The sequence below is a fragment of the Anolis sagrei genome, chromosome 3 (assembly GCF_037176765.1).
Source record: "Anolis sagrei isolate rAnoSag1 chromosome 3, rAnoSag1.mat, whole genome shotgun sequence".
In the NCBI taxonomy this organism is placed as follows: domain Eukaryota; kingdom Metazoa; phylum Chordata; class Lepidosauria; order Squamata; family Dactyloidae; genus Anolis; species Anolis sagrei.
Genome location: NC_090023.1, coordinates 215,101,756 through 215,118,785, shown reverse-complemented (window position 1 = coordinate 215,118,785; position 17,030 = coordinate 215,101,756). Strand labels below are relative to the sequence as shown.

The following is a 17,030-nucleotide window of genomic DNA, read 5'->3' as shown; positions in this document are numbered from 1 at the left end:
ATTCTCTGTAACTTTTTCTGGCATGTGATCCCACCAGTTCTTTGTCGCAGGCAGATGGTATTTGTGGCACAGATTCCAACGAATCATCTGAGCAACAGTGTTATGCCTCTGCTTGTAGTCTGTCTGCGCAATCTTCTTGCAGCACCCGAGGATGTGATGTATTGTTTCATCTGCTTCCTTGCAGAGTCTACTTGGGATCTGTTGTTGACTTTTCAATTCTGGCTTTGATGGCATTGGTTCGAATGGCTTGTCCTTGGGCTGCCAGAATCAGGCCCTCCGTCTCCTTTTATTGAGCTGTTAGGAATTGTGGGAGTTGGGAATCCAAACACTCGGGAGGCCCAAGTTTGCCCATGCCTGCTACAGAATGATGGGAGTTGGGAGTTTCACTAAGAGTTAAGTGCCAAAGAGTGCTGGTACTTCCACAAACTACAGCTCCCAAGATTCCATAGTATTCAGCCAGGTATACTTTAAAGTGGTGTTAAAGTGTGTTGATTCCACAGTGTGGATGCACCTGTGATTCTCAAGATCTCTCTCTCTCTCTCTCTATATATATATATATGTATGTATGTATGTATGTTTCTCTCTCTCTCTCTCTATATATATATATATATATTTGTAGAAGTTGTGCTCCTATATTCCTGGGACTGAATGTTCCCAAAGTGCAAGGGCGCTTCCTCCAGTCAGAAGTCTCCGTTTCAGCCATGATGGACTGATTCGAAACCAGGAGGCCAGGCAAGCATGGCTGCTGCGTGGGCGTCTCCACAATCTGTGGAAGAGGAAGGCTAGCCTGCCCTCGTGAGACGAATGCGCATGCGCAAAGCTGAAAGCCAAGGGAATGAATTCGGAGGCGCAGGTAAGTCTCCGCGGAGAGAGAGAGAGAAAGAGAAGGAAGGCAGGGGGGGCTATAGACGTAGAAACAGAAAGAGCGCTCCCTTTTGTCCCCGAGTTTGGTTGCTCGTCTTCCCTTTCCCCTTGAGTCCGCTTGCTTTTGTGTCACGCTGCTTCCCCATTCATCGACCATCTTTTAAAAGGGCTTTCCCCCATCAACCTCCTTTGGGTTAGGCGCAGTGTTGCCCGAACTCAAGTCCTCCAGGCGGTTTGGACTTCAACTCCCAGAATTCCTGCGCGTTGAGCGAAAGCGCTGAGGCTTCTGGGAGTTGAAGTCCAAAACCCCTGGAAGAACAGTGTTTAGGTTCTAGGAAGGGAAGACATGCTATTCTGCATTGGTTAAACCACACCTGGAATATTTTGTTCAATTCTGGGCACCACAATTGAAGAGAGATTGACTCTAAGCTGGAATGTGTCCAGAGGAGGGCGACTCAAATGATCAAGGGTCTGGAGAACAAGCTCAATGAGGAGCGGCTTAAAGAGCTGGGCATGTTTAGCCTGAAGAAGAGAAGGTTGAGAGGAGACATGAAGATGGCCATGTATAAATATGTGAGAGGAAGTCATAGGGAGGAGGGAGCAAGCCTGGTTTCTGCTGCCTGGAGACTAGGACGCAGAACAATGGCTTCAAACGACAAGAAAGGAGATTCCACCAGAACATTAGGAAGAACTTCCTAACTGTGAGAGCTGTTCAGCAGTGGAACTCTTTGCTGCGGAGTGCTGGTGGAGGATCCTTCATTGGAAGCTTTTAAACAGAGGCTGGATGGCCATCTGTCAGGGGTGCTTTGAATGTAATTTTCCTGCTTCTTGGAAGGGGGTTGGACTGGATGGCCCACGAGGTCTCTTCCAACTCTATGATTTTAAGGGAGTTTTGGGTTTGGCGAGGCCTTTGATAGTGAAGGCTCAAGACCTTGTAAAGCTACGACCCCCATGATCCCATAGCATGGCACTTAAAGTGGTATCAAAGCAAATTAATTCTGCAGTGTAGATGTGCCCCACACATGTTTCATCATTCCAGAGACTCCTCATCCATTCCAACTTCTTGAGTTTGGATAAGAGTAAGCAGTGGAGGGAAAATGTATTGTCGAAGGCTTTTATGGCCGGAATCACTGGGTTGCTGTGAGTTTTCCGGACTGTATGGCCATGTTCCAGAAGCATTCTCTCCTTACGTTTCACCTGCATCTGTGGCAGGCATCCTCAGAGGTTGTCAGTGGAGGAAAAGTCTTCTTCACTTGCATCGCAGAATTAATGCAGTTTTATACCACTTTAACTGCCAATGATATGGCATCAGGGGACTTGTAGTTTCTCAAGGTCTTTACCCTTCCCTTCCATGTTTTGCTGGTGACTTTACCAAACTACAACTCCCATAATTCCATAGCAATGTGCCTTGGCTGTTAAAATTCTATCTCACTGAATTCTGCATTGTAGAGGAGGCATGGGTCAACTTGGACCCTCCAGGTGTTTTGGACTCCAACTCCCAAAATTCCTAACAGCCTCAGGCTCCTTCTTTTTCCCCCTCAGCCACTTAAGAATGTTAGAATGTTGTGGCTGGCCAATCAGAAACCATATGCAAATTAGTAGGTTGAGATAACTCGAGCATGGGCCAAGTTGGTCCCTCTGGGTGTTTTGGATTTCAACTCCCACCATTCCTAACAGCCTCAGGCCCCTTCCTTTTCCCCCTCAGCCGATTAAGCGGTTGAGGGGCAAAAGGAAGGGGCCTGAGGCTGTTAGGAATGGTGGGAGTTGAAGTCCAAAACACCCAGAGGGACCAACTTGGCCCATGCCTGTTGTAGATGCACCCTATAACAACATATTACATAACTAATAAAGTAAGAGGCTAACTTTGTTGTTGTTGTTATGTGCCTTCAAGTTGTCTCTGACCTATGGCAATGCTAAGATGAACCTATCCCATGGTGTAGCAATATCTGTTTGCCTTTGCCTCCCTCTGAGGCTGAGAGAGTGTGGCTTGCCTAAGATTGCCTGGTGGGTTTCCATGGCAGGCTGGGAGTTGGAATCCTTGTCTCTGTAATTGTGATCCAGCACTCAAACAACCACGTCACATGAGTTCAGCTTCTTGTGTGTAGAAATAACTTTTGAAAGAGTTGGGTGACACGTTGAGAAGTTAAGGAAACCTTTTATTTGTTTGAGTTCATCCTTCTCGGATTGTTTTGTAATCTGCTGACCTCATTTTTTACACCAGCTGTAAAAAACTAGCTGGAATTTTTTGAGTACATAGGAAAAGAGATTCCACCTAAACATTAGGAAGAACATCCTGATGGTAAGAGGTGGTTGACAATGGAAAATGCTGCCTGAGAGTGTGATTGAGTCTCCTCTGGAGGTTTTTAAGCAGAGGCTGGATGGCCACCTGTCAGGAGGGCTTTGATTGTGTCATTCTCTATGGCAGAATGGACTACGTAGCCCTTGGGGGTGTCTTCCAACTCTGTTATACATTTTTTCCATTATTTGCAAGTTAATGTAGTTTTACTTTGACTATACAAGTAGTAGAGTCTCACTTATCCAACATAAGCAGGCCGCAGAACGTTGGATAAGCGAAAATGTTGGATAATAAGGAGGAATTAAGGAAAAGCCTATTAAATGTCAAATAATGTTATGAATTTACAAATTAAGCACCAAAATTTCATGTTTTTCAACAAATCGACATAAAAAGCTGATCAGTACATAGTAACGTTATGTAGTAATTACTGTATTTATGAATTTAGCACCAAAACATTGCAATGTATTGAAACAGCTGTGAATCTGGGTGGGAGGCAGACTGTGTTGGATAATACAGAACGTTGGATGAGCGGAGGTTGGATAAGCGAGATAAGCCCCCGGTGGGATTCTGGGAATTGAAGTCCAATAATAATAATAATAATAATAATAATAATTTATTTATTTGCACCCCGCTACTATCTTCCCTGGGCCCCCTGGTGGTGCAGTGGGTTAAATCGCTGAATTGCTGAACTTGCTGACTGAAAGGTCAGTGATTTGAATCTGGGAAAGGGGTGAGCTCCTACCATTAGCCCCAGCTTCTGCCAACCTAGCAGTTCGAAAACATGCAAATGTAAGTAGATCAATAGGTACCGCTTCTGCAGGAAGGTAACGATGCTCCATGCAGTCATGCTGGCCACATGACCTTGGAGGTGTCTATGGACAATTCCGGCTCTTCTGCTTAGAAATGGAGATGAACACCACCACCCCTCCCCTGAGTCGGGCACGACTAGACTTAATGTCAAGGGGAAAACTTTACTAATATAGAATCAGGGACTATGTTATAAAAATGCTCATGGATTTTTAAAAATCTTCAAATAATAATGGATAAAACTGTGTGAATATTTACAGTGACTATTGCCAGGACACTGTGCTTTCTTCTTAAGTTCCAGGATGCCACACAATGCAAGATTATGTGCTTCCGATGTGACCAATCTAGTGCCTTCGGTTTAAGACAGTGACTGCTCTGATGTGCATCGATTCTTCACGGTGTCTTCTCTGCAAGGTCTCGTATCTCGTTTATGTCATTTAATGTTTTCTTACGCAAACTGTACCCTTCTGAAGCAAGGCCTAAATATAACTGCTCACTGGTGGGAATTGAGATGCCCTGTGAAGCTGTGCATGGGATTGTTTCTCTTTCCCTTCCCCGAGAGAAAAGAGGAAGCTTTGCAGAAGAAGCAACCTCTTACCTGGAAACTATAGGCTTGGCTCTGTGCTGAGAGTCGGGAGAAGGAAGTGGGTGAGATAATGAGCCCTATGTGCTCTCTTTAGAATGAAACCTGCTTCGCAGACTGGGGAAGATGCACTCCAGTGGAATGCTTTTTCTTTCTGTCTTTCTGCCTTGGACAAACAGATTGCAAAAGAAAGCCAGTCCAGCCACTTCCAGTGTGTTCCCTAAGTAATTGAATCAGATCTGGCTGTTTAACCTTTCTAAGGCTGGATCTACACTGCCATATAATGCAGTCATATGGACAGTGTAGCTAGACTCATATAATGCAGTAGGAACTTAATTGAATTCCATTATATGGGTCTACACCAGTGTTTCTCAACCTGAGGGGTTCCGAGGGAGGTCACCAAAGGCCATCTGTTGGTCATGGGGGTTCTGTGTGGGAGGCTTGGCCCAATTCTATCGTTGGTGGGGTTCAGAATGCTCTTTGATTGTAGGTTAACTATAAATCCCAGCAACTACAACTCCCAAATGTCAAGATTTATTTTCCCCAAACTCCACCAGTGTTCACATTTGGACATATTGAGTATTCATGCCAAGTTTGGTCCAGATCCATCATTGTTTAAGTCCACCGTGCTCTTTGAGTGTAAGTGAACTACAATTCCAAAACTCAAGATTAATGCCCACCAAATCCGGACTTCCGGTGGAGGCGCAATGGCGGCAGCAGCAGGCTTCCAAAGCTCCGCGTGCTAGTGGAAGGCCTGAGCATCCCCCAACTGGGTTAGGGGCATCAGAGACCCCACAAACCGGCGGACAGAGGTCGGTTTGCCTGCCAAACCCAGTGGGCTGCGAGGGCGAGTGGCACTACCCTCCCTCAAGGGGGGTGGTCGAACCTGCCTGGCAGCTCCCAGGGTCGGCACCCAGGGGGACAGCACGGCTCGAAAGAACCGAAAACGCAGCCTGCCTCCACAAAGCAACTAGTCACAAAACACGGAAAGAGAAGCAAAAAGAAAGAGAAAATAGAGAAGCGGATTACCGGACCCACCATTATCCTCTCAACAGAGACTGAGGTCTACAAACATAAAGAACGAATAAGCAACGGCAAAAACAAGACCGCAAGGGATATAAAACAAAGAGGTCCTACTGAGGGGCTGAGACTCGCTTCCACCGCTTATCCCCCCCCCCTTCCATCTGTTTTTTGTGCTATGCAACCGGAGAATGGATAAGGGGAGAGCTGAAGGAACGAAAGGAAGAAATTGTGAGTAACCACCTACTCGCGCACAGCCCCATTTCACACTTTATAGACTTATAGACCTATAGACTTATAGACTTATAGACTTTTACTTCAACTTTGAACCAAATAGTCCCCCTCCCGGTCTTCCCACCCCTCTCAACAGATACCCTTCCTGCATTTTCTCCGTTCATGTCTTATTACAAAGTAAAGCAAAGTAAAGCTAACTAAACAAGCAAAGTAAGTAAAGTAATACCATTCACGGCGCCCTCTTCCTCCCTTCACCTCACGAGAAGGACCCTTGCAGTTTTGGACGGAAGGCCTGGGACGCCCAAGACGCCCAGGACGCCCAAGACGCGCGGCGCGCGCCCCCGCCCCACGGCTGAGCGCGCATGCGCAAGCCCCCACCAGCTCCCATCGAAATCGCGGAAGCTACCGCGAGAAAAGAAGGGAAGGGGCAAGGAAGGGAGAAGGGGAGGAAGGGAGGAAGGAGCAGCTTGCCCCATCAAGAAGACACAAGAGACGCGGCTACTGCAGGAAGAAAGGAAGGGGCAATAGAAAAGAAGAGAAGGAAAGGGGGAAACGCCCGGCCTGCCTCAGAAAGGAGCAGACGAATAGCGGAGAAGAGAAGGTAAGAAGCCTAAACTATTGAAAAACTTTCAAGAACTGCGAAGGCGAGGTGGGAAACGAATGGAGGGATGAGGGGATGAGGGGGATGATAAGGGGAAAATAGGCCGAAAAGTGAAAGAAACCAGAAGCCACAAGAAGTGAAGAGAAAATCGGGGGAGACGTAAGGCGAAAGGGCGAGGACAGGCACGGCCAGACACCAAAGAAGAAAGAAGAAAGAGAAGACCAGAAGAAAAGAGAGGCCCCAATAGCAAAAAAAAAAAAAAAAAAAAAAAAAAAAAAAAGGAATTCAAGGGAATAAACACACGGATAAAAGACAAAAATAAAAAGAGAAAGGGACAAAATGACTGAAAAACTTCCATCAGTAACCAAACAAAGTAATAAGATAAACCCTATCAACTCTACAACCACCCCACCAGTCACAACCACAGCCATTACCACAATGCAGACACCGGCCCAGGTCCCCACCCCCGCTAGAAGACTCTCTACACAATACGAAGTGATCCCGAAAGAAACCACATTTAAAGATCTACTGCAGGAAATGTTAAAGATGCAAGAAAAGATCGAAAAAAAGATAGAAGAAAGCCAAGAAAAAACACAACAGAATATGGAAATGCTATTCCAAAAAGAGATGGGGAAGTTAAGACAAGAAATGAAGGAAGATGTAGCGCAAATACAAAAAGAGGTCTCCAGCGTGCAGGACGAATTAAAAACCCTGAGGAGAGAAAATTCAAGCCTAAAGAAAGGACAGGATAAGACGGAAGCCAAATTAAAAAAACTAGAAGAAGCAAAGGACAAATTAGAAAAACAACAAGAGCTTTGGGCAAGTAAAGAGACCGATTATCAACTCAGATTTAGAAACATTGAAGAGAAAGAAGGAGAAAACCTAAGAGAAATAATTATGGAAATCACGGCCCGCATGACTAACACCACTCCTGAGGAAATAAATAAGGAAATAGATACGGCTCAGAGAATTAATTCCAGCTATGCCAAAAGGAACAAAGTCCCTAGAGATATTGTCGTTAATTTCTGCAGAAAAAGTGCTCGCGATGAGATAATAAAGATGAAAGCAAAAGACCAGCCCATATATAAGGGAAAGAAAGTGATAATACTTAAAGAATTCACGACCGCTTCTATGAACAAGAGGAAGAACTACTATTTCCTGACAGACGTACTAAAGAAACACAAGATCAAATTCAGATGGGAGCGTCTAGAAGGAATCCAAGTGACATACAGAGAGAGCAAATTCTGGCTTACATCAGAGGAGAAAGCAAAGGACTTCTACAGACGACTCCAAAAAGATCTGGACTTAACCTCAGACACCACAGACGTAACGGAACTGGGAAAAATGAGCCATGACTATACAAGGACCAACTACAAAGAGGAGGAGTGGAAGAAGAGAGATAAGAAGAGACCAAGACCGGAATCGCTAGACGAAGAGGAGGGAAAGAAGGACATGGGACCTTCAACCACCGAAAAGCAAACACACAATGACAAGTAAAATAAGAATATACTCTAACAATGTCAACGGAATGAACACCCCGAACAAAAGAAGGCTAATATTCAATCAATTAAAAAAAGAAAACTACGACTTAATTGCTCTACAGGAAACGCACATCACGGCAAAACATTGCACATATCTGACACAACCTCACTTGGGAAAGGAATTTCATTCACTAGCATCACAAAAAAAAAGAGGAGTAGTAATCTATGCCAAAAGCTCTCTAAATGCTTCATTGGCGTTTAAGGATGAGGACGGCAGGATGGTGGGGATTAAATTCAGGAGTAACGAACAAGAGATCTTGTTCTGTAACATCTACGCCCCCACGGGCCCTAAAGCAAAATTTGTAAAAGAACTCCGGAAAAAACTCTCAGAACACATGCAAGCAGACCTTATGATAGTGGGAGATTTCAACGGCGTAATAGACTGTGCACTGGATAGAACAAGGAAGAATAGGAAAGACATCAATGGAGGGAAATTACCAACTAGCTTCCTTGATCTACGAAAAGATCTATTCCTGGAAGATGCATGGAGGGCCAGAAATCCGGAGGGAAGGGATTATACCTTCTACTCGGATAGGCACTCATCATGGTCCAGAATAGACGCCTGCTGGGTCTCAAAAACTCTAATGACCAAACTGAGTAAAATCCGGATCATGCCCAGAACGCTATCCGACCACTGCCCGATCTTAGTGGACATTCAAGGACCTAGAAGACAACGGAAGTGGAAACTAAATGAATTCCTCTTAAGAAAAGAAGAAGATATAGAATCATTCAGAAAAAACATCCAAGAATTTTTCGAACTCAACAAAAGTGATGAAATCAAACCGGAGGTGATCTGGGACACCAGTAAAGCAGTGCTAAGAGGACTCTTCATTCAGAAAGGTGCAATAAGGAACAGGAAAAGACAAGAAGAACTGCTGACACTAACAGGGAAAATAAAGAGTAAAGAAACGGAATTGAAAAAAAAACCAAGAAACAAAAAAATCAAGTTGGAACTGGATCTCCTCAAGAAACAGCTGAACTCCCTCCAACTGGAAAAACTTGCAAAAAATTTAAAATATATGAGAGTCAACCACTTTGCCAACGCCAACAAACCGGGCAAATGGCTAGCCAGGAAACTGATGAAGAAAAAACAACAGCAACATGTTACCAAAATTCTAAGAAACGGGAAATCATACCACACGGAAGAAGAAATCCTAAATCAATTCAAAGAATTTTACGAGGAACTCTACCAGAAAGATAAGATCAGACCGGAAGATATAGCGGATTACCTGGCTAAGCGCAAATTAGAAAAACTAAATGACGAACAAAGAGAAATCCTCAACACACCAATAACAGAATCGGAAATCAGGAAAACAATCAATGACCTACCAAACAATAAAGCACCGGGTCCTGATGGATTCACCGCTAAATATTACAAGATTTTCCAGGACGATCTGATCCCACATCTAAAAGTAATATTTAACAACATATTAGTGGAGGCCAAAATGCCGGATTCTTGGCAGGAAGCAACCATCACACTCATCCAAAAAGATACAACAGAGCCGGAAAACATAAAAAACTACCGGCCGATATCACTGTTGAATACAGATTACAAGATTTTCACCAGTGTAATTGCAAGTAGAATGAAAAAATACCTAAGTAACACCATCAGTGAAGACCAAACGGGGTTTCTCCCATCAAGACATATGTGTGAAAACTTAAGGACAATTTTGGATATAATTGAGTACTATGCAAGCAACCCCCAAAAAGAGCTAGGCTTGTTGTTCCTCGATGCCGAGAAAGCCTTCGATCGGGTTAGCTGGGATTTCATGCTACAACTAATCAGAGAAAAAGACATGGGTTTTCATTTCACAAATGCAATAAAAACAATATACGCAAGACAGAGAGCAAAAATCAGGATCAACGGACAGGAAACAGCAAGCATTAAAATTGAAAGGGGTACAAGGCAGGGCTGCCCGTTATCCCCCCTGCTGTTTGTTTTCACATTGGAAATCTTGTTGGAGGAAATAAGAGGAGATAACAACCTGACGGGTACAAAAATCAGAAAGGACGAATTTAAAGTAAAGGCATACGCAGATGATGTTGTCTGTATCATAGAAAACCCCACCCATACAATCTCAAAATGGATAGATAAAATAGACCACTACGGGAAGGTCTCGGGACTAAAGATTAACAAATCCAAAACCAAAATATTAACAAAAAATATGACTCTCGCAAAAAAGGAAGAGTTACAAAATATATCACAATTTGAAATTGTCAACAAGATAAGGTATTTAGGAATCCAAATCACAACAAATAATGCGCAGCTGGTGAAAAATAATTATGAAACTACGTGGAAAGACATCACTAAAAAGATCGAAAGCTGGAAACAACTTAACCTGAGTCTACTCGGTAGAATAGCTATCATAAAAATGAACTTACTCCCCAAAATGATCTTCCTATTCAGAATGATTCCGGTCTTAAGAACCAACCACTGCTTCACACAATGGAAGAAGGACATTCTAAAGTTTGTGTGGAATGGCAAAAAAGCCAGGATCAATTACAAATCACTAACAGATGCCAAAGAGAGAGGAGGGCTAAACCTGCCAAACCTACAACTGTATTACCAAGCCTGCGCCCTGACCTGGGTGAAGGAATGGGCCTCTTTATCCAAAATAAGAACACTCAACCTAGAAGGCTTTGATGCGAGAAGAGGCTGGCATGCCTATTTATGGCATGATAAAGCAAAAATTGAAAAAAGTTTTACCAACCACTTTGTCAGAGCAGCCCTCCTCAAAGTTTGGAACAAATACAAGAAAAATCTTTATAGCAAAACACCCCTTTGGCTTTCACCCATAGAAGCCAACCACAAGAGAGAGTTTCCAAGCAGTAGATGGCACACTTACAAAACGCTAATAGAAAAAAAGGACAGTCAGTGGAGACTAAAATCAATAGAATCGCTCAGGAGAATTGATGAGAATCTCTCATGGTTTCACTACCACCAAGTGGCAAACGCCTTTAAGGAAGACAAAAAAGCGGATTTCGCATCGCCAGACAACTTCTGGGACTCAGTTATGACAAAGGAGAAAAGACTCATCAAAATGATTTACAGCAAGCTCTTAGAATGGGACACGGAAAAGGACTTGGTCAAAGAAAATATGATCGCCTGGGCCAAAGATTTTGAGCACTCCATCTTGCTGCAAGAATGGGAAGGTATCTGGAGGAAAAAGATTAGATATGCCAGCTCGGCCGATATTACGGAAAACTGGTATAAAATGGCCTATAGGTGGCACCTTACCCCGCAAAAAATATCAAGATATTACAAAGGAATAAACAGCAATTGCTGGAAATGTGGCTCTCAACTAGGCACATACCTACACACCTGGTGGCGATGCAAGAAGGTAAAGAAATTCTGGGCAGAGATTCACAAACAGAGTCAACTAATAATCCAGACAAAATTTGATTTAAAGCCCGAATATTATTTACTTCACCTAATAGATTTTGACCTAGACCTCAATAAAGACAAAATTCTCTACCATTTAACTGCAGCAGCAAGAACAGTACTAGCGAGAAAGTGGAAACAAAAAGAGATTCCCTCGGTAGAAGACTGGCTGCTAAAAATCAGGGACATGATGGAGATGGACTCCCTTGCCAACTTAGTATACGACACAAACAAGAAAAGAAGGACGGATTGGGAACCAATGAGGCTATATCTAAAAGAAAAGAAGAACATCTTACAAGGCTACGAGCTCTTAGGGTAATGGGAAGAAAAACAACATAGGAAGAAGAAGAGAGACTACTAACTCTAGAATACCATCCGCCGACTATTTTGGAAGTCAAGCTTTTTTTAGTACCTTGCACTCCCTCTCCTACTGACCTACCTCCCTTGACCCCTCTCACCCCCCTCTCCCAGTGACCTACTTCCCCCCCTCCCTCCCGTTCTCTCCCTACCCTGACCCATTACCCCGGACCCCCTCCCTTGTGTTGTCTATTCTATATGTATTTATCTGAAAATGCCAATAAAGAATAAATTAAAAAAAATGCCCACCAAATCCTTCAGGTATTTTCTGTTGGTCATAGATTTTCTGTGTGTCAAGTTTGGTACAATTCCCTCATTGGAGGAGTTCAGAATGCTCTTTGATTGTAGGTGAACTATAAATCCCAGCAACTACAACTTCCAAATATCAAGGTCTATTTTCCTCAAACTCCACCAGTGTTCACATTTGGGCATATTGAGTATTCATGCCAAGTTTGGTCCAGATCCATCATTGATTGAGTCTACGGTGCTCTCTGGATGTACAACTCCAAAACTCAAGATCAATGCCCACCAAATCCTTCCAGTATTTTCTCTTGGTCATAGGTGTTCTGTGTGCCAAGTTTGGTACAATTCCATCATCGGAGGAGTTCAGAATGCTCTTTGATTGTAGGTGAACTACAAATCTCAGCAACTACAACTCCCAAATGACAAAATCAATCCCCCACAACCCCACGAGTATTCAAATTTGGGCATATTGGATATTTGTGCCAAATTTGGTCCAGTGAATGAAAATACATCCTGAATATCAGATATTTACATTATGATTCATCACAGTAGCAAAAAGTAGAGTCATGAAGTAACAACGAAAATAATTTTATGGTTGGGGGTCACCGCAACATGAAGAACTATATTAAGGGTTCACGGTATTAGCTATGTTTCTTTCCGCTGTATTGTTTTTATATTGCTTTCAATTGTGCTATTATTTGTTTTGTCTGATGTTTTAATTGGCTAAAGTGTTTTGCTTGTGTGTTTTAATTGTAATCTTTTGCTTGTCCCTTGTACGCCATCCCAAGTCCCCTAGGGGAGATGGTTGGTGGGTATAAAAATAAAGTTATTCTAATATATTATTATTTAAGGTTGAGAGCCACTGGTCTACACTGACCATATAAAGCAGTTCAAACTGCATTATTTGGCAATATAGATCCAGCCTAAGCTGGGCCTCCATTCTGATCTCATCAAACTTTGATGCACCGGAATGGTTAATCTATTTGGCAAGCTATGTTTAAAATGACCTCTCCCCCTGCATGTTCCTTCAACCTGTGATGTACTTCCCAACCTGAAACACAAGATGCTTGGACTTGCCTGGCATCCTTCAGCCTGACACAGTTTGATCAGTGGACAGGGATGATTTGGAACTGGTCCAGAACATTTGGAGGCCATCTGGGCATACTAATGTAAATCATGATTGCAAATCCTTTGTTTTTCCTAGTATTTTGGACTACAGTCCCTTCTCCATTGGTTTTTCTGGCCAATTCCAAAACTTTTGAAAGGGGAAAATGCAGGCATTAGTATGCTTGCTTCAATCATTAGTGATAACCCTCTTTGCTGAGCAGTTCATTGTAACTAAAGTATAGCTCCATTTTCTGCAAGCCATATCTCCATCCAGGTCTTTGAGTCATGCTTTGCCTTTTCACTTTAGGTATCTGTTTATCTTGGTTTCCCACAAACAGTGAAATGTTGGCAGCATATCAAAGCACTGAGGGCTTTGTCTCAGTGCATAGTACAACCATGGAAGTGTTGTAGTCTGCTGTGATTGTTGTTGCCATACGATACCTTGGCTTAGTAAAATGACTTTGTCACTGTAAGACAGCCTTAGCCTTTAAATCCTATTACAATCAATCCTTTTTGGTATCACACACCAAAACTGTCTGCTGTGGGATTTGATCTGATGCTTTGAAGGAAGTGCAAGAGTCAGATCTAGAAATTGAACCATCTATCTTTGTTCTTGTTGATTCTCTCTAACAGAGGTAACAATGATTTGGCCTCAACCACGAACTTGCTGGTGTTGGCATGAGAGACCCAGCTGGGACTGGAGGTGATGTGGGCAGCCAAAGGATTCTGAGCCAGCCGCCATGGGTTTCAGGCTCTTAGCCTGTCTCTTCAACCTGCCCGTTGCTGTCGTCTATGGCTCCTTGTCGCTTTTTATTTCTATTCTGCACAATGTATTTCTCCTTTACTATGTGGACACCTTTGTTTCTGTATACAAGATTGATAAACTTTCCTTTTGGATTGGAGAGGTAAGTTTTGGACCGTGGGAATAATTGTTGGATCTTGCATGCCAGCTTTCCCAGAACTATGAATTTACTTGTGGTGGAGGCTCCTTCTTTGGAGGCTTTTAAACAGAGGCTGGATGGCCATCTGTCGGGGATGCTTTGAATGCAATTTTCCTGCTCCTTGGCAGGGGGTTGGACTGGGTGGCCCACAAGGTCTCTTCCAACTGTATGAGTGTATGATTTCTGAGACAAATAAATGTCTAACTTGTATAGAAAAAAAGAATCTAGTATCAAAGGTGTGAACCAATTTACTGGAGCCCCAGTGTCACAATGGGTTAAACCTTTGTGCCGGCAGGACTGCTGTCCAAAAGGTTGGTGGTTCGAATCAAGGGAGTGGGATGAGCTCCTGTCTGTCAGCTCCAGCTTCTCATGCAGGGACATGACAGAAGCCTCCCACAGGATGGTAAAACATCAGGATGTGCCCTAGGCAATATCCTTGCAGATGGCCAATTCTCTTACACCAGAAGCGACTTGCAGTTTCTCAAGTTGCTCCTGTGACATGAAAAAAAATAAACATACAATTTACTTAGATCATATAAAGTGTATATATGTGTAGATAGCATACACATATAATACACACAAACAAATGCACACATATATTTGTTGTTGTGCACCTTATCATTTCTGATTTATGGGAATCCCAGGGCAAACTTGTTACAGGTTTTCTTGGGAAAACATATTCAGGGATGGTTTGCCATTGCTTTCCTCTAAGCCTGAATGAAATAATGTGACTTACTCAGTCAGTGGATTTTCACGACTGACTAGGAATTTGAACCCTAGTCTCCTAGGAGGCCGAGGGCCGTTCTACACAGCTATATAACCCAGAATATCAAGGCAGAAAATCCCACAATATCTGGTTTGAACTGGGTTATCTGAATTCACACTGCCATATAATTCAGTTCAAAGCAGATAATACCTATAATATTCAGCAGTGTGGAAGGGGCCAATATTGTAGGATGAATCCACTTTAATTGCTTTGATTCAGTGCTATGGAATCCTGGGGGCTGTAGCTTGACAAGGTTTTGAGCCTTCTCTGCCAAAGAGTGTTGGTTCCTCACCAAACTACACATCCCAGAATTGCACAGATGAGGTCCCTCAAAGAGGAGCTCCAGGTGCACCTCCTGAAGCAGCTTCCTCTTTTGCTTTGCCTCAGAACTAAGATTACCATATGACACAAATCTAATGCACATCCCAATTTTTGCAAGGTCATTTAGCCAGAAAAGGTGAGCATTACATTTGTGTAAATACGGTATATTGAAATATACACACACATATTGAAATGTGTAGAACAGTAAAGTGAAATAGCCATGATAAACAAAAAGTACAGTCTGTGATCATTCTATGTAAAGTTTAAAATGAACAGTGTTGTTTCAATATAGCAAAAACTGCGGTGGAAAAAAAATAGACAATAGGCATAGAAAAGTTGTTTGTGTAGATGGGCATTTCAGTTATTGCTTACATACAGTTGACTGGTAATAATTTCCAGAGAGTTAACTATCACGCTGTTATAAAAGAAAGCAATGAGTCATTTTTGTACCTTAGCAGACAGTTTTATTACAGTATATATTTAGGAAATGGAATTTGAAATATTTAACCTCAGTTTAAGTCTCACTGGGTGTCTTATTTTCCCCCCTCTAGACAGTATTCTTGATCTGGAATAGCCTCAATGACCCTCTGTTTGGCTGGCTGAGCGACCGAGCTTTCCTTAGCACACAACAGTAAGCAGAATTTTGTTGATGTTCCACACTGACAGTTAACTTGGTGTAATACAGGGTTAGTCAAAATGCATAGGCCAATAAGCCATTGAATTGAATGGCTTATTGGCCTATGCATTTTGACTAACCCTGTATTTATAAAAGGAGGGGCAATCCCATTTTATGAACGTGTGCAAAAGAAGGACATTTCTCTGGATATGAAATTCACTTTGTCACTTGTCACTTTGTAACTTTTTTAACTTGTCATTTCATTTTTTTCCCTATTGGATATCATTTTTTGTTAGATGTTCTGCCTTGTTGTTAAAAGGGTAGTATAAACAAATTAAAAATATACATGAAATAAATTGATAATTTATTGAATGCTGGCAAGCCATTTGCACTATTTATTTATTTATTTATTTATTTATTTGCTATACTTGTATACCGCCGTTTCTCAGCCTAGCCGGCGACTCAACGCGGTTTACAACAACTTATAACAAACAACAGTATACAGTTTAAAAAGCATAAAAACATAATCCACAATACATATATCAATAAATAATCCAATACATCTCTTGACTAAAAACGTGATCCAGTTTCGTCGTCTAAATTGCCAGTCCTTCAATCATTACACTTATTGCACTGGGTTAACCGAACGCCTGCTCGAACATCCAGGTTTTTAGTCTTTTCCGGAATACCATCAATGAGGGGGCTGATCTTACCTCCATGGGAAGGGCGTTCCAAAGCTGCGGGGCCACCACAGAAAAGGCCCTGTCTCTCGTCCCCGCCAGCCGCACCTGTGAAGCAGGTGGGATAGAGAGCAGGGCCCCCCCAGAAGATCTTAGGGTCCTGGTGGGCTGATAGGCCAAGATACGTTCGGATAGGTAAGTTGGGCCAGAACCGTTTAGGGCTTTAAAGGCCAACGCCAGCACTTTGAATTGAGCCCGGTAGCAGATCGGCAGCCAGTGGAGCTGGTGCAGCAGAGGAGTTGTATGCTCCCTGCGCTCCGCTCCTGTTAGTATCATGGCTGCCGAGCGTTGGACTAATTGGAGCTTCCGGGCCGTCTTCAAAGGCAACCTCACGTAGAGAGCGTTGCAGTAGTCTAAACGGGATGTAACCAGAGCGTGGACTACCGTGGCCAAGTCAGACTTCCCAAGGTACGGGCGCAGTTGGCGCACGGGTTTTAACTCTGCGAATGCTCCCCTGGTCACTGCCGAAACCTGGGGTTCCAGGCTCAGCGATGAGTCCAGAATCACACCCAAACTGCGAACCTGCGTCTTCAGGGGGAGTGCAACCCCATCCAACACAGGCTGTAACCCTATACCCTTTTCGGCCTTGCGACTGACCAGGAGTACCTCTG

The 17,030-nt window shown here is 43.1% G+C and overlaps 1 protein-coding gene across 1 annotated transcript in view; it reads left to right on the top strand.

Annotated features, from left to right (window-relative positions):
- The first annotated feature begins 757 nt into the window (after positions 1-757).
- Positions 758-17,030, top strand: part of MFSD13A (major facilitator superfamily domain containing 13A) — a 29,074-nt gene continuing 12,801 nt past the window's right edge. Inside the window, exons 1-4 of the mRNA XM_060768287.2 lie at positions 758-853; positions 4,263-4,381; positions 13,669-13,940; positions 15,615-15,694. Of these exons, the coding sequence (XP_060624270.2) occupies positions 13,776-13,940; positions 15,615-15,694 (245 nt within the window). The 5' untranslated portion in view covers positions 758-853; positions 4,263-4,381; positions 13,669-13,775. The remainder of the gene's footprint in view (positions 854-4,262; positions 4,382-13,668; positions 13,941-15,614; positions 15,695-17,030) is intronic.